Genomic DNA, 23,794 nt, shown 5'->3' on the forward strand with positions numbered 1-23,794 from the left:
ATCACCTTGCCTACAGCCTCTATATATATTAAATGATGAAGACACATTTCCATTAACTATAACACTTGATTTTATATTTTGGTAAAAAACAGAAATCCAGCGTTTAATATGTGTTCCAAATCCAAAAAAGTCAAGAGTTTTATGTATATATGACCATGAAATGGAGTCGAATGCTTTTTCGAAATCTACTCGTAGAAATATTCCTGGAATATTATGCGATTCAGCATAATACAAAATATCATACAATATCCTTATATTGTCACCAATATAACGACCCGGCATGAAACCAGTTTGGTCTTCGTTAATAAGAAAATGAAGTACTTCTTTAATTCGTTTGGATATACACGCAGATGCTAATTTATAGACAATATTTAGAAGTGATATCGGTCGCCCAGTTGCTAAGAAAACGTTTCGGTTTATCACCTTTAGGGTATACAAGTTATTATTCCCAGTTTCTTCTGAGTAACAGATAATTCACCACTGATAAAAGCATAATAAGGGATCTGAGAACAAATAGCCTATGTCTTTCCAAAAACATTTGAAGAATTCTGCAGAAAAGCCGTCTGATCCTGGACTTTTGTTATTTTTTGTGCGCTTCAATGCATTTGATAATTCCTCATATGTTAATAAACCTTCTACAGAATCAGCCTGTTCTTTACTTAATTTGTTTAAATCTTGATCTGAAAGTAAATAATTTAGATTGGCGTCACTTATACTTTCTTTAGAAGAATAAAGCTTTTGATAAAATTATTTTGTTTCGTTCATAATTTCTTTTTTATCTGTAATAATAGAACCATCGTTTTTTTCAATAATTGTTATGGATTTACTAATAAAATTTCTATTTTCTAAGTTACAAAAGTAATTAGTAATGCGTTCACCCTCTTCTATCCATCTAGCTCTCGATCTGATCCATTGATTTTTTACGCAAATTTTCTAAATCTTTTCGTTTTGAATTAATGTTTTCAAAGTCTAAATGATCGCTTTTTTCTAAGGATTCTATTTCTTCAATTAATTTTTCTTCCCGTTTACTATTTTCTTTTTTCAAATAAGATGAGTAGGAAATCATCTTGCCTCGTATCTCCATAAGTAAAACTTCTAAAAATAATTGATCATTAATTTGAAAATCAATTTCCGTTAGGGGTCATCCATTTAGTACGTACGCACAATTTTCCGATTTTTTTTCCCCCCCCCCCCCGTACGCATGCGTACGCCAGTGCCCATACCCCCCCCCCCCCTTGCGTACATACGCAAAAGATCGTCAGTCAGTACCAGTAAATGTAGACAATGCCACCGTCGATGTCATCATGGTATACTATACTAATAGTTCCTGAACCTCGCCCGCCTTATTGGTTGGGTTTACACATTTAATACATTTCAAAAGTTGGGAATATTTGTCATAATTATCACCACCGGAGGTCATTTTCTTGGCCATGCATGCGTGCGTCAAATGACACAAAGGTCATGCAGTGGAATGACGCAAAGGGTTAGTATGGCCAACAAAACAGGCGCCGACGATCTAGAACGTCAGTAAATAATCAAATTAACTATATATATATTTTTTAATTTTACCCTAATAACACCCCCCCCCTCGCCGTACGCAAGCGTACGCAAAATGGCTCTTAAATTTTCAACCCCCCACCCCCCCCCAAAATGCGTACGTACTAAAAGTATGCCCCCTTAGGGGGATAAGTAAATATTTATTAATTATACACACGGCTTCACAACCCACAATTTTTGAAAACTAGATACCTCGTCATGACAAATGCGCATAAATGAAAAACGTGTTAAATGGTGTGTGTGTTTTTTTGTTGTTTTTTTATCTTTCCACGATGTATAGGCTACACAGTGCAAAAAAAGAAGAAGATAGTATAATTATTATATTACAATAATATGCATATATAGGCTTATAAATATGACACTTTTAGTTTTAGTGCAAATGTTGGTCTTGCTTTTTTTAATTATTATTTCACCAGAATATTTTGTTTACTTTTTCTTTAGGTTTATACCAAATAGTTTTTAGTTTTTTTTAGTTGCAATTATAGACCGCCTCCCTATCTCTGTCATACCTGCGCCTGACAGTGATTCATGAGAGCATTCCTTAGAGCTGAGTTTCATAACGTCGTTGATTTTGTCCTTCAGATTTGACACTACCATATATGGACCATACGCGGTTAACCACAAACTAATTTCTGTTTAGTTTCACTTTCGCGTTGTGTTTCGTGGAAAGACTCACAGTTTCATTGTAATGCCGTGGTATTATGAGGTGACATCTGTGCTAGTGAGTGGTCCGACTTTTACGGTAGGTAGACGCATTTTTAGATAGGCTTACGTGTACAACACTCTAGGCTATTAAGTAAAATCCTAGACCGAATATTTTTGGCTTTAACCATTGATAGAAACCATTGAACATAAGATATAAATAGACAAAGAGACCAATAATTAAAAAATAAATATAAAACATGAAATGTAGCTTTACAGAAACAGAAATATGCGGTCTAGTAAAATCCTAATAGATTATAAAATATCCTTTTAATCTTTAGCAGTTTAATATATGTTGTGCGTGTTTAGACATGTATCTTATTGTATACCTGTATTTGTTTACATGTAATATGTCACGTAACATTAACACCGGTTACGGCAGACTACTAGTATTTAGTTTTCACTGAGTAATGTGGAAACAATATACGTATACTATTTTCGTAAGCATTACAAGTACTTAAAAATTGAATCCTCGCAACATCAAACCATTTATCTGTCTGTCTATCCATTTGTCTCTGTATATCTGTCTATCGATATTTAATGGACAACTTGTTCAACAGTTTCAAATATGTGTAGATATCAGTTTATTAACTTTGTTGTTCTTTTCTTTTCTTTATTTCTTCATTTATAAATTTAAGAAATATATATTTCATTTTAATTTGTGGATGGTATAAATACGACACACAATAAAAAAACAAAAAATAATAGGATTTTAGGTGATCAAACAGTTTGCGATTATAAATTATGGCTTACTTGTCCTTATTTCATATACCTATATAATATATATATGGATGTACCATTTCCATCAATAATATAAATTTAAGAATAATAGACTAGTTTTGGAAACATGAATAAAAATTAAAATTTGAGTTTCCATATCTATACGTAGGCCTACATGTATAATGTCTTAATGAATATCAAACATTCGATTGTATCTAGAAATGGCCTACATTTAAACTTGCGTCATGCCCTGTCAAAATCCTGGCTAGTACACTGTTATGTATTGTCACGGTACATGCTCTTAAATTTGTTTCGCCTGTGGCGATTTTAATTGTGTTAGAGGGCCGTGTGCAGTTTATTGCCCGTAGCCCAGGTGGGCAACTTGTTAGGTAATGCTTCGCACGATCAGACATTCCAATATGCACTTAGTCCAGCTGCGGAGGCCATGTGGCGAGTAGTTACGTAATACCTCTGCGAGTGCAGTTTTTACAACCGTGATGGCGACGACTGGCGTCAGTAATTCTGACGATCAGAGAGAAATATACTGACTCTAGAGATGTAGAATATGAGATGATAGGGGGAGGTACCGCCTTGTACCCCCAGGCCAATTCTGATTTTGGAATAAATAGCTAGGATTTAGAGATATCGAGGAGAACGAATTAGGACGGCTCCAGGGGATCACGAACGTAGTCCGTTAGGACTTGGTAAATATCATTTCTGCTCTGTGTATAACCTTGATGTGATTGATGTGACTTAAATATTTTAATACTGTATTATACCAATATTCTTTAGACAGTGTCTTTCGGTCATCTGACGAAGTAAATCGTAGACTTCTTGTTCGAACATTATACGAGTATTTGGTAATATAAAGCTTAGCCAGTCATCCTAGCGGACCTAGGTACACTGTAGGTTATTGTCTTTATTGTGATAAGTATAATTCTGTGTTACAAAGATTACTGAATGAGTAGTTAGGGTTAATTAAAAATTAACCCGTTAGGAATAGAGCTGTAATTCCTTTATTAATTAAGTTCCCCAAGAAGCGTTCCTAAATTATCACACGTTACTGAACGAGTAGTAAGGGTTAATTAAAAATTAACCAGTTAGGAATGGTGTTGTAATTCCTTTATTAATTAACTTCTCCTGTAAGCGTTTCTCAATTATCACACGTGTGGGTGTGGTGTACGGTGAAGTGATTCGCATATTGTGTAACTAGACACCTAGAGATTAACTAATTAAGTGATCAGTTCTGGGTTGTTATTATTGCTGTTATTAATTAACTACTATGGCTGTACATTTGTCAGCGTAGATTAATACAGATTCCAAAGTGTATTGTGTTTTGTTGTGTTTTCCAGAGAACTAACGTGCTATAATAATATATACTTTATATAAGATCGTATCTCTGATCATACCTAGAGACGAGCCATACTAGGGTTTAACAGCCTGTTACAGAGAGATCTAATAGATATACAGTTAGGAGAGATATTTTGATAATCGTGTTTTATTCAGTTACGGGAATTATAGAATCCCCGTGACATGTATGTATTGATGTATGAATATCTATATATTGTATGTATGTCGAGGTTCACTGTTACATAAATATTAATGCACTGGTACAGTGAATAATTAATTGATCAAAATAATTAACCTTTTATTACTGTCACCAGGCGCGGATCCAGGATTTTTAAATAGGGGGGGGGGGCCCGAGGGCATGCTCCCCCGCGAAATTTTGAAATAAGTGCATTTTTGTGTAATTCCACTCTAGTGTATGCTATAGTTAAAAAATAATAACTTGACCCCAAAAATAGGGGGGGGGGGGGCGGGCCCCCCCCCCACACTAAATCCGCGCCTGGTCACTGAAGTCGACAAATTTATTGCCGATGTCACGCACGCACTTGAGTACTGAAGGTGACAATCGAATAAGCTTCACTATTTCCTGTCTTTTCATTAAAGGGACACGCCCTAGTTAACCATTACGCCGTTGTTTTTCGCTATTAAATCCATTTTGCACAAATAAAATTGCACTTTACTTACATTTTATTATTTCGAATATACATTTCCATTCACCTGAAATGTTTGTATTCCGTCATATTTAAATTATAAAGAATTCACGGCATTTTTTTGAGATTTCAAAACTTGACATTTTTTTTTCGCTCTGTATGTATTTTTTTTAATATTAATATTATTATATTCTAGTTTTTACCATTTGTACATTTTGTTTCACATTAGTACAGTGTTAAACAGATATGAAAGTCTGCTTCTTATAATAATAAGTTTATTTAATGAGGGTGACAGGTTTAGCACAAGCTAATCTTCCACTTCTTATGGAGTGAACTTATAAGCAATAGACTAGTACATTGGTCTGACGGACAGTAATTATTGTGAATGGGTCGTGAGGGGGCACGTTGTCACACGGTGTCGGGGGTTGGTTGTCACATACAATAACACGTGACAACCAACCCCGGTAACGCAAAAGCATGGTGAATTGCAATTTAAATACCTGCATGCATATAATACATACGTACATGCATACATTCATACATACATACATACATACTAAGGATGGTATATCAATTGCTGTGATATGTACTATCCTGTCTATGGGATGGTGCATATGAAAGATCCCTTGCTACTAATGGATACATGTAGCGGGTTTCCTCTCTAAGACTAAGTCAGAATTACTAAATGTTTAACATCCAATAGCCGATTATTGATAAATCAATGTGCTCTAGTGGTGTCGCTAAACAAATCAAAGTTTAAAAGTTTATATACATTCATACATACATACATACATACATCAATACATATGAGGCCAAAAATAATTTTATATACACGTCTCTAGGCTTCATGTATATCCTCGGTTAATATTATTTTTATAACGTCTCGGTGACCAAGCGGTAATCGTGGTAGTCAAGGAAATGTGAGCGATTAGGTGCCATATGTTCGAGTCAAATGTATACAATATATAGATATTCATACATTTATAAATACATACATACATATACTTTTGAAAATTCAAGTATATCGTTATTGTTTAAAGTATGGCATATTAAATAAAAAAATTGTTGAAAATATTTTTTATTTTTAAATTAATAAAAGTCTTACATTTGACAACATTGAATTGTGATATCCAATCACAAGAACTTCAACTTATTGTGTTTTACTGTATTTTAATACTGTAGATCTTGAAATTAACGCGTCCCTAAATTAATGCGAGTGACGGTGGGCAGACTAAAGGCGACATGAAATTAATGCGAGTGGCCTCCAGTTGAAATATTACTTTACTAGCAACACACGTCCGTGTAGTTTTTTGTTCAATACAAGTTGCAGTTGTCTTCAATGAGATCAACTTACTAACATATCTGTGTACACACCAGTTAATCTGTTTAGTCCTTAGTGTTTTGGTGAGATCAACTCCATATTTTGCAGCGTTCATTTACGTAATGGGTATTGATGTAGACATATTTCAAAGTCATAACAAAAGAACAATTCAGCCAACTAAGTTGCAGTGAACTTGAACAGTTAAATCACAGAAACGGTCGACCTGTGGATTAGCGTACTAATACCCATTTTGATAGGATAGCCAAAGACCCTGCAATCATCAAGCGTGGCTGGCTATTCATTTATGTCAAAAGGTTTTGATTAAAAAGATAATGAATTCAAATTTTACGGTCTTTTTAAAATCTAGCTAACTTTTGAGATGTCACCTCACAGTCAACAAATTTATATAATATTTTATCTAACAAATATTATGATTATTGAAAACTAATTGTATTCAGTGTACGTTTAACCGCAATTTGTATAAATACCTCATGTTCCTTTCCCGCGATCGCGAAATGCATGAGTGCGAAATTAACAAAGACAACGGAAATAAACAAACGAAACAGCAATTAAGTATTCATTAATGCGAACAACTATTTGGTGGTGGGGTTTTTTCTTACAAATTTACATAAAGATTTACTTGCGTTTAATCGTATTGTTTAATGTCTGCAACAATGTCTTTTGACACGTGCAAGTCTTGGCTGACTGTCAAGCGTGACCTATATGCATACTGAGAACAGCCAACGAACGTTTTCCAAATGTTCGCGAACTATGCGATTGGTTCCCGACGTGGACATTGGGTTTAACGTGAAGCGCATAAACCAGTTTAGCGGACGTTTTTGTTTTGCTCGGTCTACCAGAACTCGGCCCTAGCTTACTTGTCTTTGGCCCTGAACTAGCATGTGTATTGAAACTGACACGCAATTTCGGTCCGTTTTTATTACTTTGGCTCAAAGACTTTACAGAGTTAAAATAACACGCTACAGATTTTTCAGACTTTTCTTGCATACATGTTGCCGTTAAAATTAATAACTGTGATTTTAAAATAAGCAAACATTGTTATGCTGAATTCTTGATGACACCGCTTCTCGTTACCAGTCGCGAGATCCCTGTTAATATTTGGTATTATTATTATATGTTAGGTGTCGGATAGATTATGTAACCGCATGTTCACATCGGAAGATAGAAAATGGCGTAGCCAAATGTTTAGCTCAGAACTGGATGCTTGTTGGTGTAGTTTGTGGCCTTTCACATGTCTTGTGCCCTTTGCTAATAGCCACCATTCTCAAACGTATCTGTCTGCATTGAACTCATCAAAATCACTGAGTGGATGGCATGTCATGTTATGTCACAGGGTTTTACGTGCACATTCAGAACAAGCTGTTGTAGCGCACGCCTGTCGTGGGCACAAGAGCCGGCCAAGGCCGGCTCCTCCGTCCATGACAGGAAAGGTGGGGGGAGGGGAAAAAAGGGACCGCCTGCACTGGCAGGTGCAAGGGAGCACCAGCAGCCCGATCAAATCGGTAGCAGGCGGGTGGTGGTGTTGGTGGTGCTATGGAATTTGAATGGAGCAGTTAAATGCCAAAGAGAAAAGGGGTGCGCAATTTTGAACGGTCAGTCGAAAGGTAAATGGCCGAGCTAATATAGGTTTTGATATTAGTGAATCGAGAGTAGTGGGTGGCAGCGTTAGGGTGGATATTTATATTGCCTGTCAGTCAAGTTATCAGTTTCGAGTGTCGGGAAGTTTTGTTTTTCGTTTTACTTGTTTTATGATTTTCTTGGTTGCCCGTCGGGGCAACTGTTTTGACAAAGAATGGTTGCCCGCAACATATTTTGGTTGTCCCGGACAACCGATTTGTGCACCCCTGCCACCAAAATAATTTAAGCTCCTAGCGTAAGACCAAAACAACAAACATTTTCGGCGCCCCCGGCCCCCCCCCCCCCCCCTCCCTCTCTCTCTCTCTCTCTCTCTCTCTCTCTCTCTCTCTCTCTCTCTCTCTCTCTCTCTCTCTCTCTCTCTCTCTCTCTCTCTCTCTCTCTCTCTCTCTCTCTCTCTCTGTGTGTGTGTGTCTTTGTGCTGGGTGGATCTGCTTCCTCAACCCACCCCTCCCCAGTTCCCACAGGCCTGATGACATATATATTATACTTACTAAAAATGTTGTCTTTGTGAGAATTACCCAACTTGTTAATGTATGCCACTGAGCCATTAAAATGTTGTATTACTTTAGCTGATCAGATGTACAAAGACATTCAAACGACATTATTCCAAATAAAAAATCAGTATGTAAATAACCAACAACTGCCACGTAGACTTCCACTATGGCTTCTAAAATGTGTGATATACTAACATCATTCATTTAAAAACAAAAAACCCAGAAATATACATAAAATATAACACACGTGTGTGTGTGGGCGTGGGCGTGCGTGTGTGAAATAATAGACCAGTCATAATTAACTAAATTTACTAAATATGAATGAAAATTATATTGTTTTGAAATCAAGACATCATCCAATGAATATTGTTAACATCCTGAAAGTGTGTAAGGTGTTTTATGTCCCCAGAACAGTGCATTTTTGTTTGTATTTAGGACTGCCACTACCAAGACCAGATGACAAATAAATCACAGTCTGAACAAGAAAGAGTTCCATCAACATTTCAACACTGGAAAATGATATACATATTTCAAATGCCAATGTTTGGTCCATATCATCGTTATTATTTCTACTTTGAAAGCCTAATATTTTTCCTGCACCACTACAGTGGACAAACTTTTAATGTTCAGTTATTTTTTATCACATCTTCAGCTACTGCCTCGTTCACATTTCATGACCATTGGACATGTGCTGATATACATACATGTACTATTTTGTTATTAGTATATTACTAAATCTATATATTAATATAACCTCTGTTTTCAGACAGACGTCGGTTCATTGCAGATGTTGCTATAAAATGAACTGATCTACAATGACTGATGGTGCAGAGGCCAATATGGGTATGAATGTTTTGAGGCCATTCGACAATTACGTAATGTAAAAACAGGCAATAACACACACACACACACACACTATATATATATAAATATAACATGATTTTGACTCCCATTAACACCAATGACATTTTACACTAATCATGAATAAAATCTCTATCAGAGCTGATTAGCAGAGAGAAAAAATTGCTATGACAGAATGATATTACTAATAAAGTTTCTTTAAAGACAACAAACCTTGTTTTCTATGTATAAATACAAAAGAAATTGTGTAGGGACATAAAAGTAACAATTTTTGTAGAATGAGCCACACAGGGTTGCAAACGAATCACAATGCATTTTTATATGGATTACAACTAATTTTGCGGGTAGAAAGATGGAAATATCTCTATAATTTTTGGCCGAATTTGAGGATTTGATCAAGCACTAGGGAACAATAATTGTTAAACTGCCCTTTACTTCATACACAATTATATCCAAAATGCAATTTATTGTGGGTAAAGGCTAATTTAAAATCTACAATCGCAAACTAATACAATATAATTAAATATGCATAGCATTACTTTGTTTTTATGAGAGAAACCGAGTCCTACGTATAGATCTGCATTCCCACATACAGGATTCTGTAAAAGGGGAGAGGGTTAGCATGGTCCGGACATGTGCAAAGTAGAATGGTGATACTAAAGTGGGGCACAGTGTTGGTAGTGGGCAGTTTGGGTGTGGGGATAGAGGATGTTTTGTGTTCATCTCCCTAACTTTGCCCCTGATTTACTAGTAGTATATAGGTCTCTTTCCTAACAACCATTAGCCATATACTGTATGTTTGCGTTGTATAGATTATTATGATACCAGAAGCTTAATTAATTGCAGCCTCCACAGAGGATAGTAAACTGGTGGAAGGGCATCAGGCTATGAAGCAGCCCAGCCTGATTAAACAGCTTAGGTCCGTACTGGACCTCTATCCTAAAGGACAAATTCTAAAGGCAAGTGCGCTAGCTTATACATACACACAGAGGCACACATAGCATCGTCATCACTGTCTCCATCATTAAACACCATACCTATCAACCTCGCCTAATATAGTCACACCCCGATTTACATCATATATAGGTTTGACAAAAATACATTTTGGTATTTCATCAGTGTTCATACTCACACAGATGTTAACATATATTTTATTTCGGCATGCATTTAATATTATTTGCTGACGCTGGTGTCCTGTACTATAGAACCTGCAAAGAACCAAGGGCGTTTTGTAGATATGAAACATAATATAAGCATGTGTGGTAGTGATAAATAAATAAATAGTGAAATCATATTTTAACATGAAATAAAGATACAGACAATACATTTGAGTTTAGTACTGATTACACAAGTTGATTTCTGGCAAGTACTGTCAATTTTGATATCTTTTTCTTTCTGGTTTAAAAAAAAAAACCTCTTTAGTCATTCGTAAACATACCTGAATCACGTGATTTATTCATCTAATGACATAATTTACATTTCTAAATCTTATGGGAAAATTTTACATTAGTTGTAGAAACAATTAAAGTTGTCACTTTACATTATTTAAACACTATCAAAAACGTTTAAAAAAAAAAAAGGAATTCGCTAAAATAAAATAACAGAATTGGCCAAAATCTGAAATGGAAAATCATCCCCTATTAAACATATATAGCTTAAACCCTTGATGTCTTATCTCTAGAATGGTGCATTGTAGCTCCTCAAGAATGAATGAATGAATGTTAACACCCAAGCTTGAGAAATATGTTAGCTACTGGGTGCGAAAATAAATGGATAATAAGTAATAAAGACAAAAAATTAAATAATTATTAAAAGACCTTGAGATCTTATCACTAACACTCGGCAGTGTAGAGCGTTGATAATTTATCTTTAGGGGCCAAATTCACAAAACTCCCTTAAGCTCTCTTGAAAACAACACATCTTTTTGCACTGCACTAGGAGATCACCAAGTTGTGAGAGTTTAGTGAAATGCACCCCAGTTGTTATAGTTCAAACCCAATAATCTTACTTCCAGAGGTCTGCAACATAGACCCATGTAATCTTATCTTTAAATGTCGGAATCTTGAGATATTATCCTCAGATATCTATAATGAAGATCCTTAAGATTTGAACAATAAAACTGTTATCAAGACTGTATCGCTGCACTTCTGCACAATGTTGAGTCAAAATGTGCAAACCTGTGGCTTGTTCCATTAATATCTATCTAGTGTCTCGTCTATAGATGTTATCTCCAAATATCTACAACATAGACTCTTAAAATGCTGTCTCAAAACTTAAGATTCTAAACAACGCATTATCAGATCCCTACACCTCAGGCTATGTAAAACCCACAAATCCCTTTACCATTATGGAAATTATGCTTGGCATATGTATGTTTATTTTCATTCTATTTATTGCAAACATTCTTTGGTTTCTTCTTTCCAGGAGATGATCCAGAATGCCGAGGATGCTGGAGCAAGGGAGATAAAGGTGTTGTATGAAAACAGACAGTGTAACAATGAAGCAGACTTGGCCAAGTTGAAGTATGGACCACACCTAAAAGCACTGCATGTAATGCATATTAAAATGATCAAGTAGTTATAATAAATACTGATTTCATATCGACTGAATATGATTGAGTGGCTTTTAAGTATCGTAGCAGAAATGCATGCACCTCGTGGTTCAGCAAATGTTAAAACACCCCACTCATTTGATTGGTTATTATGATTTTAACATACACAATACTCATTTGTCTCTTCTGCAAATCAGGTTTATAATTTTAGAAATGTAGTTGTTTTAATTTAGAAAGTCCACAATTGTTTTGAGAATCTCAAATATAGAAAATATGTTGTTTTGAGGTCTACGGGTGTTTTGACTTGTCAATCAGAAAGTCAACAGTTGTTTCAAGTATCACAGAAAAATCTACAGCTGTTTTGACTATCTCAAACAGAACACCTACAGCTGTTTGGAGTATCACAAAATTAGAAAATCTACAGTTGTTTGAGTATCACAAACAGAAAATGTAGTTGTTTTGAATATCTCAGAGAACATCTTAAGTCAGTGATGGCGACTTAAAAATTGTGGAGCTATGGTAATCGAGGTATAAATTATAAAACGTTTTCAAAGGCATTAAAGACAGATAATCTAGAAAGATAAGGCATTCGATAAAATAAGGCCATTGAATTAAAGAAATTGTAAAAATAGTGCAGCAAGAATTCTATCAGTATTGTATGTAGAAAGGCTATTAAGAATGCATATACTCATTGTTTGATTAACATAATTTAACTGCAGGGTCCAGGTATATGTGTCTTCAATGATGCCAAGTTTACAGAGAAGGACTGGAAGGGAATCCAAATGATTCAGTGTAGCAACAAGGAACAAGATCGTCTCAAAGTTGGGCGCTATGGACTGGGATTCAAATCTGTCTTTCATGTTACAGGTATGTAGTTATTATATAGTTACTTTGTGACCTTTCTGAACAAACACAAAGGAAAAAAGGACAAAAGTGTTATTTAAAAAAATCTTATATTTGTGCAAAATATTGCTGAGGAGATAGTTTGACAAATTTATTATTGTACAGTCATGAAACGTGTAATAACAGGCTATGTGTTCAATGTATTCAATATAAATTATCAGGAATTATATTAAATGTGTAATTAATTTACAGATATTTGTACATATGTTATAATAACCAAATATTCTAGTTAATTTACATACATTTTAGTACACATTCCGTTTGTTGTATTTTAGTTGCCATAGATCATTGAATTGTGTGAATTTACTTTTAATCATTGTTAAGTAATGTTCCGGGCCTGATAAACATAGAAATGTCTAGCTAATATATAGCTACCTTCAATGTTGCAATTAATTTGTAACAACTTATTGTTATTTTTTGATTTTTTATAGATTGGCTGTGTGTTGTAAGTGGTGAGTGGATTCTTTTTATCAATCCTCATGAGCAAAAAGATGAAGTTTGTCTGCTGAAAAAAATAACCAACTTGGACCAGAAAACAAAGGAGGTGGTTTTGTCACTATTTGGAGAGACCTTTGAATTTTCTGAAATGTGTCTGCGAAATGGGTACTATAATGGCACATTGTTCTGGTTCCCACTGCGTCAACGTAAATCTACATTGTCAGAGGAAACCTATACTGAACAAGATGTAATGGACCTGTTTAAAACGTTCACTGCTGAAGCCGAAATAAGTCTTCTTTTTCTAAAGTCACTGGAAACAATATCTCTTTTTAAAAGAGTGAATTCAAATGTAGAGAAGTGTTTTGTAGCTCAGATAGGGACACAGTTCTTACAGAATATCCGAGAGCAGCGGGAACATTTTAAGTCAAGGCTTGATGAATTAAGAGACAATTTGCCTTCAGAATCCTGCCATAGTACATTGCACATTTCAGTTGAATGCACAGAACTAGAGTCCGGTGAACCTTCTCTGTCTACCTCTCATGAGTGGCTGGTGGTAAATTTGTACAAAGGAACATCCATGTCTGACCAGCTGAGACATCTTTGTACTGACAGTGACCTCTCCTACTCGCCCTATGTTGGGATTGCCTACCCTCTGACAGACATTGATCAAATCAAAGGACATGTCTTTTGTTTCTTGCCATTGCCTCTTACTTCAGAAAGTACTACTGGATTGCCTGTACATGTGAATGGCTTCTTTGCTTTAACTCAAGATCGTCGAGAAGTCAAGTGGGCTGCAGATGGTGGAAAGCAAGACAAATGGAATGGATGCCTTATTTCAGAAGTGTTTCCAGAAGCCTATATTGTCCTGGTGGAGGAACTAAAGCAACTCTGCCAAAGACGAAACAATCATCCCGATATCATCAAATTATTTTATGGATCATTTCCTGATCATACAAAGGTTGTTGGTATATGGAAATCTCTTTTGAAACCCTTCTATCATAAGCTGGTTCAAAAGAAGGTATTTTTCAGTAAAGTCAGGGGAGGAACTTGGCTTCATAAACAGGATATTATTCTAGCTCTGTATGATGCAGACGTTAAACCTGATATCCATCAGACCATTTCAAAGACGTACATAGACTACGAACAAAATATTGTTGAGCTGCCAGATCACATTGTGGAAAGAAGGAAAAAAAAAGGTTCAACAAGTATGTCCAGACGACCTGTGTAGTCTGTTGAAGAAATCTAATTTATATGAGAAGTATTCATTCGATGAAAGAATGCACCTATTGAAATATGCCCTCAGATCATCTTCTCACACCAGTCTTGAAGGATTGTCTCTAATTCCGGTAGCTGATGGTTCATTTCAAAACTTCGCTAAAAGTGAAGTGTTCTTTTGTCCAGGAAAAGTTCATCTGTTCCCTGGAATGGAGAAAAATATCATCCGTGATGATCTTGACAGCTTTGTAAAACAGCATTTTACATCTATGACTAAGAAAGGTATATTAATATTTAAGTTACCAGATAATATATATGTATAAAGTAATTGCACATGTACCTCATATTACTACAAACAATATGTAATCACATGTATATAGTATTTGGTTTATCGTCTCTATCTCTCTACAGCCAAATGTTAGACACCCAACAACCATTATCTTAAAATATACAGATGTGTCATAAAAGAAATATTTGTTTTCTTCTTCTCTTTTTTATGTATACAATTCAAACATAACTGGAGTCTATTATTTTTACTTCAAGACTGATAAAAATGGTTAAAACATAAGTTGTTTTTTATGATAAAGAATATAACTTATTGTGTTATTTGTATTTGTAATATCTCTGTTTTGTTTTCAGGGGATAACAATCTGAGGGAGATGACAGCAGATACATTTGTTGAACTTGTGAGAACTTGCTTTAGTAAGAACTTTCACTTTACTGCTGGTCGTCCAGTGGTTTTGCAAAAATCATCAACTACACTAGGAGAACAATGGCTTAAAGACTTGTGGTCTTATGCTAAGGAGCTTGATGTGAACATGCTGTCTTCATTTGCAGACCTGCCTCTTGTACCTGACTACGGTGATGATAAAATAACACTGCATCCTTTGACAAACCATTTCATAGCAGAATTTGTTCCTGGTTGTGACCCTCTTCCTGGTGAGATATCCCAGTGTATGCAAAAACTAGGTGTTGTTGTTTTGCCACACGTACCTGATTATATTCAACCACTGCTGCCTATTGGTAGTATCATTCAGTTTCCCAATCCACAGGGGGTCATTAAGATACTGGCTGGTGATATCTCACAGGAAAAGATAGAACATTTCAACAACACAGCAGATGATTCTTTGAAGGAAAGGTTTGTAGATTATGTAGTTACATGCAAGGAGATACTTCCAAATGCAAAACAAACACTCAAGTATTTGAAGTTGTTTAAAACTACATCATCACCAGAAAGAAATATGGCCATAGCTGAATTGAACCAAATAGCATCTGATGAAACAATCAACGTTACATACCCATCAGAATATTTATGTGGGCAATCGACAACATCACGTGACTTGGCTTTACGACTAGGTGCAAAAGAGGTGTCCATACACATGATTATTTCCAAAGTACTAGACATTATGTCCAGCAGTAACAGAAAACTGTACAATGAAAACAATATTCAAGAGTTTATGAAGTTTATTTTGGATAATAATAACTTGTATCTCAAGGATACAAAAGTGAGGCAAAAGGCAATGCAGGTTAAGTTTTTACCTTCAAGAAGCGGTGGCAAATTACGAAGGGCTAAAGCATTGTTTGATCCAAGAAGTTCATTTCTGCAGGATCTCTTTTATGGTGAGGACAAATTTCCAAATGAAAACTTCTGCCAGTCCAGTACACTAAATGTGTTACAACAGCTTGGACTGAAAAACGACAAAGATGTTACTTTGCAAGATCTCTGTAAATCAGCCTCAACATCTGAACATTTGCTTACTGAAAACCATGAACCACAAAAGTTGAGAGAAAAGGGTAGAGCAATGTTGAAAGATTTGGAGACATATAGCAACCTGGATAACACACTTTTGTCAAGGCAATGGATGCCAGTCCTGACGAACCGACCTTCAACATATCCTGACAATCTTCCCTTTGCTGGAACAGGTCAGAGTTTTATTGGCAAACCAAAGGAACTGTATAAATTAAATGATCTACCCTTAATAGGTTCTATAAGATTGGTTACCACAGAAAACCTATCCAACAAGATGGCTACTTTAGTACAAAGTCCACCTGAAGAATTGGTTCTGGAACATTTAAAGAATGTGACAGATATGTATACTGCAGATGAACATCAGACATACATGTCACTAGTTACTGAAATCTACAAATATCTTAATAAACATGCTGTTTCCAAAAAAGGGATTATCAAGTTGGCAACCATGAAAGCAGTGTGGGCTGGAGAAGATGCAGAATTTGTCCAAGCAGAAAAAGTCTGGACAAACCATTTGCTTTCAGATATTGATCTAAGTCCATACCGATATGCCTTACCAAAATCTTTAAAAGGCTTTAATGATATATTTCAGAGTATTGGTGCATCAGAGAAACAAACGTCCACAGTTTTAATGGCTGTTTTGCATGAAATTCAGCAAGAACATGAAAGCCATACCACTAGAATGAGTGTGCCAAATGACTTTTCACTGGTTATGAAGGTGCTGGATGTCCTCAAAAAAGATGAATCTGTTGATAAGAAAAAAATCCTTATTCCAGTACAAAATCGTGAAGGATGTCTATTATTAAAAAATGCTGAGGACTGCATATTCTGTGAATCATATCACAATACGTATGAGGAGGAAGACTGGGACATTGATGATGTTAATTTAGCTAATATTTCTTCAGACCTAGCTAAAGACCTTGGTGTTCGTGTCTTGAAAAATCCACTGATGGATGCTACAGAAGAAATTGATATGAATTTTGGCCAAAAAGAACCTTTGACCAGAAGGCTGAGAAACCTGTTACATGAATACACTGATGGTTTTTCCGTTCCAAAAGAAATAATACAGAATGCAGATGATGCAGGGGCCAGTGAAGTGAACTTTCTTTATGATGAAAGAGAAAATTTAGATGCAAGAACCAACCTCCTGAATAAGGGAATGGCTTCTATACAAGGACCAGCATTATGGGCACAAAATAATGCCCAGTTTTCAAATGATGACTTTGACAACATCACTAAACTTAGTGGAGAAACTAAAAAGGGTGATTCTACAAAAATTGGACGATTTGGTTTGGGTTTCAATGCTGTTTACAATTTGACTGATGTGCCAAGTTTCATTAGTGGAAATAACATTGTCATATTTGATCCCCATGAGAGTTATCTTGGTAATCCAGGCATGAAGGCAAATCTCACAATACAAAAAAATAAATCGATGCTTCGTAAAATGAAGGATCAATTCAAACCATTTGAGGGTGTTTTTGGTTGCAATGTTGTTTCATCTACAGGATACTCTGGTACATTGTTTCGGTTTCCTCTTCGAACAGAAGAACAAGCAGAACAAAGCCAAATCAGTGATTTGTACTATTCTCCATCAGAAATGAAACAATTCCTCAGTGTCTTTGTATCTGGTGCTGGAAACCTACTGCTCTTTTGTCAAAATGTCAAAACTGTCAGAATGTATTATTTGCCAAAAGACGAATCTGATGCTTCAAAGGCAACTCTTCTTGTAGAAGTAAAGAAAAGTGTAGAACACATCAATACTCACCTCTCTGTTTCAGTCCTGAAGTTTTTTTCAGATGTCTGGGAAAATAAATGCACTCAGAAACCCATAAGCACCAGTGATGTTGTTTATGAAAATATCAAGATATCTCTATTTGTATTTGATTTAGCCCAAGACGTGTGTGGTATTGCTCCAACAGTTAGTGAGATTGAGTGGATTGTTGCCTGGATACTTGGATGTAAGGAATCGGCACAAATGGTAAAGAGGAACAAAATGAAAGGACTTTTGCCAATTGCAGCTGCAGCTGTACCCTTTTGTGAAAAGCAAGGTCAGACCTTTTTACTTCCTTTGACAAACTGTCCTGAGGGATTTTACAAGGAAGGTCATCTGTTTTGTTTTTTACCTTTACCAATTAGGATTTCTTTGCCACTGCACATAAATGCTGCATTTGCTTTGACACATGATAGAAAACAACTTTGTTCCAAATCTGAAGATGAAAAATATGTTTCAAATGAAGCAGAGTGGAATGAAGTACTTCAGTTAGATGCAGTGACATCAGCTGTGATCAAAATTCTGGAAGGTTTGAAAAGGATAGATAATGTAGATGCTGATCAATTCTACAAGTTATGGCCAAGAAATGAAATGCTAAACGGGCCACATTTCAAAAGATTCCATGAACTTATTATAAACGAAAATCCCGCAATTCTTCTATACAGTGGCAAATGGACATCTTTCAAGAATGTTTTGGTTTTAGACCCACAGTTGCGCTTTGCAGATGATGTTGGTCAGATTGCTTTCAATGCATTTGAACACTTCTACAATGGAGCAATGACTGTTATTGATGTTCCTAAAGAAATCATTGAAAGTTTTACTGTTGCTGGTTTTGCCAATCAATTTAAGTCACACACTTTGAGCATGGATGCATTTTATGAAGATTTCTTCTTTCCCAATGTAAGTGACAGTTATTGGCATATTGAGAACAGAAATATCTTGGTAATTTTTGCATTACAACACGGCAGTGCAAAAATTAAAAACATTCTCAAACAGACTCTGTGCATACCAACAAGACCTTCAGGAACACTCAGACAGCCAAAAGATCTGGTTCACCCATATGGAAAGACAGCATGCCTGTTTAATGATTCTGATGAAGTTTTTCCATTGGTGTTAGAACAAGACAATGACCAAATTGGATTTTGCTCTACAGACGTTCTTGCAGAACTTGTTGCTCTTGGTATGCAAAATGAAGAATTGCAATGGAGTGTTGTATTTCAAAGGATTCAATCCATAAGAACATTAACACATGGGAAAGGCAATGAGGAGACAATTGGTCGATGCAAAAATATGTTGTATTACCTTGGAGAAAATCAAGCACAGAAAGGCTCCTTAATTGCAGTGAACCGTTTTAAAAACTGCCCTGATACAATCAGATTAAAATTAAAACATGAATGGTTTCTGCCTATCCTACAAAAGCCACAGGACTGGCCAATGGCGTGGGCTGAGAGTGATAACAAAGACATGTTAGGATATCCCGAGTCAATGTGTTTTGAAGAGTGTAAATTGATTGCTGGTTCTAACAAACTTATCTTGGATGCAACATGGTTAGAACCGAGTTCAAATAGACATGTTCTCGAGTGGTTTGGTGTCCAACCCAAGGGAGCCATTCCAGTGTCTGACATTGCTGAGCATCTGTTGACAACATCCTTAACACAAGTCGATACACTCACCACAGCTCAGTACAACAAGTTGACAGCCATATGCTCAGCTATATATTTCCATCTTAACAATGTCTGTTCTTTGGAGAACAAAAGTGGAAAGGATATCATATTGGAAAAGTTACATAATAGACCAGTCATCCTGCAGGGTAAAACATTTGTCAGTCCTGAACAATTGGCATTTAAGCTGGATTATGTCTTGGAGCCTTATTTATACAAAGTCGATAAAAGTGCTGAAAGACAGTATAAGCAATTTTTTCAGACAATTGGTGTCAGAAATTCTTTTCAGCCAATAGATGCTGCAAATATTATGAAGAAGATAGCAGAAGAATGTGGAAGGAATGCATTATCTGAACCACAGTTGCACTGTTTTTCTCAGTCAGCTTCTCTTTTGGTCTACTTAACAAAGAAAAATGAACCTGGCTATGTCACAAGTGAATTTAAACCATTATATCTGCCTGATAAAAGGGGTGTTTTACAGCCAGTGTCTGAACTATGCTTAGATGATTGCAAATGGATTGATGAAAAGAATTCTATGAAGTTTTTACATCATAACATGCCATTGGAAGTTGCAGTAGCCTTTGGAGTTAAAACAAAACGACAGGAAGATGTAAGGTCTCATGCTGTGCTGTTTGGGGTTCAGTCTTTTGGTCAGCATGAGACACTCACTAACAGGCTGAAACGAATACTGGAAGGGTATCCATGTGACTCGTCTCTAATGAAGGAACTCCTGCAAAATGCAGATGATGCTGGTGCATCAGAACTGATGTTTATTAAAGACTTCAGAACCCATTCTACTGACAGAATATTTGATGATAGATGGAAGCCACTGCAAGGGCCTGCTTTGTGTGTTTATAACAACAGCTACTTTACACAGAAAGATTTGAATGGAATACAGGATTTGGGTATGGGCAGCAAAGCAGGTGATCCACTTAAAACAGGTCAGTATGGAGTTGGATTTAATGCAGTGTACCATCTGACAGATGTTCCTACTTTTCTGACTGTTGGCCCACAAACTGAGGAAACACTTTGTGTCCTTGACCCAAACTGTCTATATACGCCCACTGCTGAGCCAGGTGTACCAGGAGCAAGATTTAATAACATACCAGAACTACGCAATTCATATAAAGATGTATTTTCTTGTTTTCTTGATAGTAACATTCAGCTGTTTCCACAAGGTACATTGTTTCGATTCCCCCTTCGTACGGCAGAAATGGCCAGCAGTTCATCTATTTCAAAGCAAGAAATATCTACAAAGAAGATTGAAGAATTACTAGACTCATTTATGGTGGATATGGCTGAATCACTCCTTTTTCTTCATAATATAAGAAAGATTACTGTAGCATCCATAAATAGAAATGGAGACATTCACCATGAACATGTTGTTGAAGCATCTGTTAGTAATGAAGATACGCAAAAACAACACATGTTTTTTAACAATCTGAGTGAGAAAGTTAAGAAGGCAAGAGCTGAGAACAAGGAACTGATGTTTTTCAATCAGGACCAGATTTCTGTCAATCTTAAAATAAAACACTCTCGTGAAGAAGTCGAAGAAGAATGGTTGGTTGTTCATCAGTTTGGATTTTCTACAAATTGTGATTTGCCAGAGGAAATAGATTCTGCCTGGAAAAGAGGGGACATCAAGTTGTTACCCCGAGGTGGAGTTGCAGCACGTCTTGATGAATCACAAGCAAAATGTAACAAGAAAGCATTCTGTATGCTCCCTCTGCCAATAGAAACAGGCTTACCAGTTCACGTCAATGGACATTTTGCATTGGACCATGAAGCCAGGAGAAATATATGGCATGACAAAAGTGATATCCGATCCTTATGGAACAAGCATATGGTGAAAGCACTTATTATACCAGCATATCTTGCAGCTATACAGCATATGCAGACCATGTTTCCAAATCCCCCAAACCCAGAGAGTGTTCAGCAGTTCATCAGTAAATACAACACATTCTTTCCGGACAGCAAGAGAACCACTGATGATTTCTGGAAATTGATGGTATTTGCTTTTTATACAAACATTCTTCAAGACTGCCTTACTCTTTTTCCAGTAGGCAATACTGACAACGATAACTATGTTTTAAGCTGGGTGGCTGTGTTTGTTCATAAGGGATTTCCAGGGTTTTTTAACAACTTAGAATCACACTTTGGAAACAACAAGCACGGTGTTGAAGGTCCAGGTGTCTCTGGATCCCTTGGACATGTTGGCATGTATAGTAAATCCAATACAGTGTCTAAAGATTTAGGTGATGCCAGTCACAAAAGACCACAGGCAAAAGCTACAAAACTGGCTGGTTTGCTGAAAAGAACTGGAATGAAAGTCATTGAAGCACCCATGTGGATTTATGAAAATTTCGGAGCTGCTGGCCTGGGTGACCATGTCCAGTGTGTAAATCCAGCAAATGTCATTACCTTCTTGCAGTCATGCAGTCGAAAAGAGGAAGCAGACAGATGCTTTGTTGGTGAACTACCCCAGAAAGTTGATTGCTCTCCCTTCAGTGACACAAAACTGTGAGATTTGTCATTAAATTCTGTCAAAAAGACAAACATTTTAAATCTCAAATAGTTGGTCTTCCACTGTGTTTGACAAACTCTGGTCACCTGAATATTTTCAACAGTGAAAATCCAATTCTTGTAACTACATTCACAGAACTTATAGGAGGGTCACCAGACAGGTGCCTTCATAGGGACATTGCACAATTGTTTGTAAACTTCACACAGTGCCCAGCCTTGAAACAAATGAATATCAATGATCTTTCAATGTTACTAGGTGAAACTATTAACCCAGTGATATTTAAATGTGTTTCACCTGTTGAATGGAACCCCAAACTTGAAAATCACCCTACTGAAGTATGGGTCAATAAGCTATGGGAATTCCTTTCAATTGAACTGCAGAAAGAGTTCACTGAAGGTCATTTGTCAGTTTCAAGCTTTGGAACATTAAAACAATGGAACCTATTGCCTAGTACATTGACAAAAGAGGAGAAGGACATGGCCAATAGCACATATATTAACCAGCTGCACCCTATTGAGAAAGCTGAATGTGTTATAAATCTCCAGAACTTGACAAACAGAAAGCTGGATAAGGCTCTGAAGACTCTTGGTTTGCCTTGTTTTAATTCATCTCCATTTCAATTTAATATGGCCGAATTTGCTTCATCAATTACTGCAAAGCCTCAAAATGCATTCAGTATGCTTGTTGCTTTGTCAAGCCATACATATAGCAATATGATGGTAACTGTGGACATTGGCTCTACTTTGTTAGAATACTTTTCCAACAACTTGGATGATCTAAAATCTAACAAACTACAGGTGATCAAAATGCTGAAATCTTTGCCGTTCTTCGCCAAGCTCACAAACACAACCATGTCTCTGGCAGAGAGCAGTAATTCAGTATTCATAAGAGACAATTATCCACATATTCCTGGGGATGGACTGGACGTGTGGTGTTTAAATAAACAAATGAACATTTTCCAGTTCAGAAGTAGTCTAAAAGACCTGTACACATTCCTGAACATTGATGAACTTTCTCCAGAATGTTTTTATAGCAAACATCTGCTACCACATTTTTGCTTTCTACCACGAGAAGCAAAGGCAGTTCACTTGAAGCACATTAAAGACAAGCTATTGCCTGCAAAAGCACGGACTCTAGACCAACGTCGTCTGATAGGTGCACTGAAGACATTACCTTTTATTGAGATGGCAGATGGTAAGCTTTCCAAAGCAAATGCATTCTTCAGCAACAAAGAGATAGTATTCAAGAAAATGTGTCCACCAGAAGCATTTCCTCCTGCACCGTATGGTGATTGATGAGTGGCATGACTTTCTTGTATATGCCGGCATGGTAGAGACAGTTTCTGTTGAACGTTTTGTTTGTTTTGCAAAAAAGGTTGAAACCTTGGCTAGAGATGGAATAACAAAAGATGTCAAAGAGAAGTCTGAAATACTTGTTGAAAATTTATTCAGACCAAATCTCTTAAATGAAGGGCTCCTTCCAAACATTAAGAATGTTAAGTTTGTCCTGCCATACCAAATGAAAGAGCAACATGAAAATGGAAAAATACTGGATTCTATTCACAAACAGTTTGAAATGGCTTTACAGTTGATTGCATTCAATGGTTCAGTATCTTCAAAACACTGTTATTTGGTGTGGTCAAGTTGCAGTATATTTCCTCAAAAGGTATG

At 36.3% G+C, this 23,794-nt stretch overlaps 1 protein-coding gene across 1 annotated transcript; it reads left to right on the forward strand.

The window, feature by feature from the left end:
* The first annotated feature begins 9,265 nt into the window (after window positions 1–9,265).
* Window positions 9,266–23,579, forward strand: LOC121381723 (sacsin-like). Its single transcript, XM_041511070.1, has 7 exons — window positions 9,266–9,293; window positions 10,158–10,270; window positions 11,736–11,861; window positions 12,582–12,729; window positions 13,197–14,408; window positions 15,058–22,107; window positions 22,146–23,579. Exons 1-7 carry the CDS (start codon window positions 9,266–9,268, stop codon window positions 23,417–23,419), a joined length of 9,951 nt encoding a protein of 3,316 aa, XP_041367004.1. The 3' UTR covers window positions 23,420–23,579.
* Window positions 23,580–23,794: the final 215 nt, after the last annotated feature.

The sequence above is a fragment of the Gigantopelta aegis genome, chromosome 9 (assembly GCF_016097555.1).
Source record: "Gigantopelta aegis isolate Gae_Host chromosome 9, Gae_host_genome, whole genome shotgun sequence".
In the NCBI taxonomy this organism is placed as follows: domain Eukaryota; kingdom Metazoa; phylum Mollusca; class Gastropoda; order Neomphalida; family Peltospiridae; genus Gigantopelta; species Gigantopelta aegis.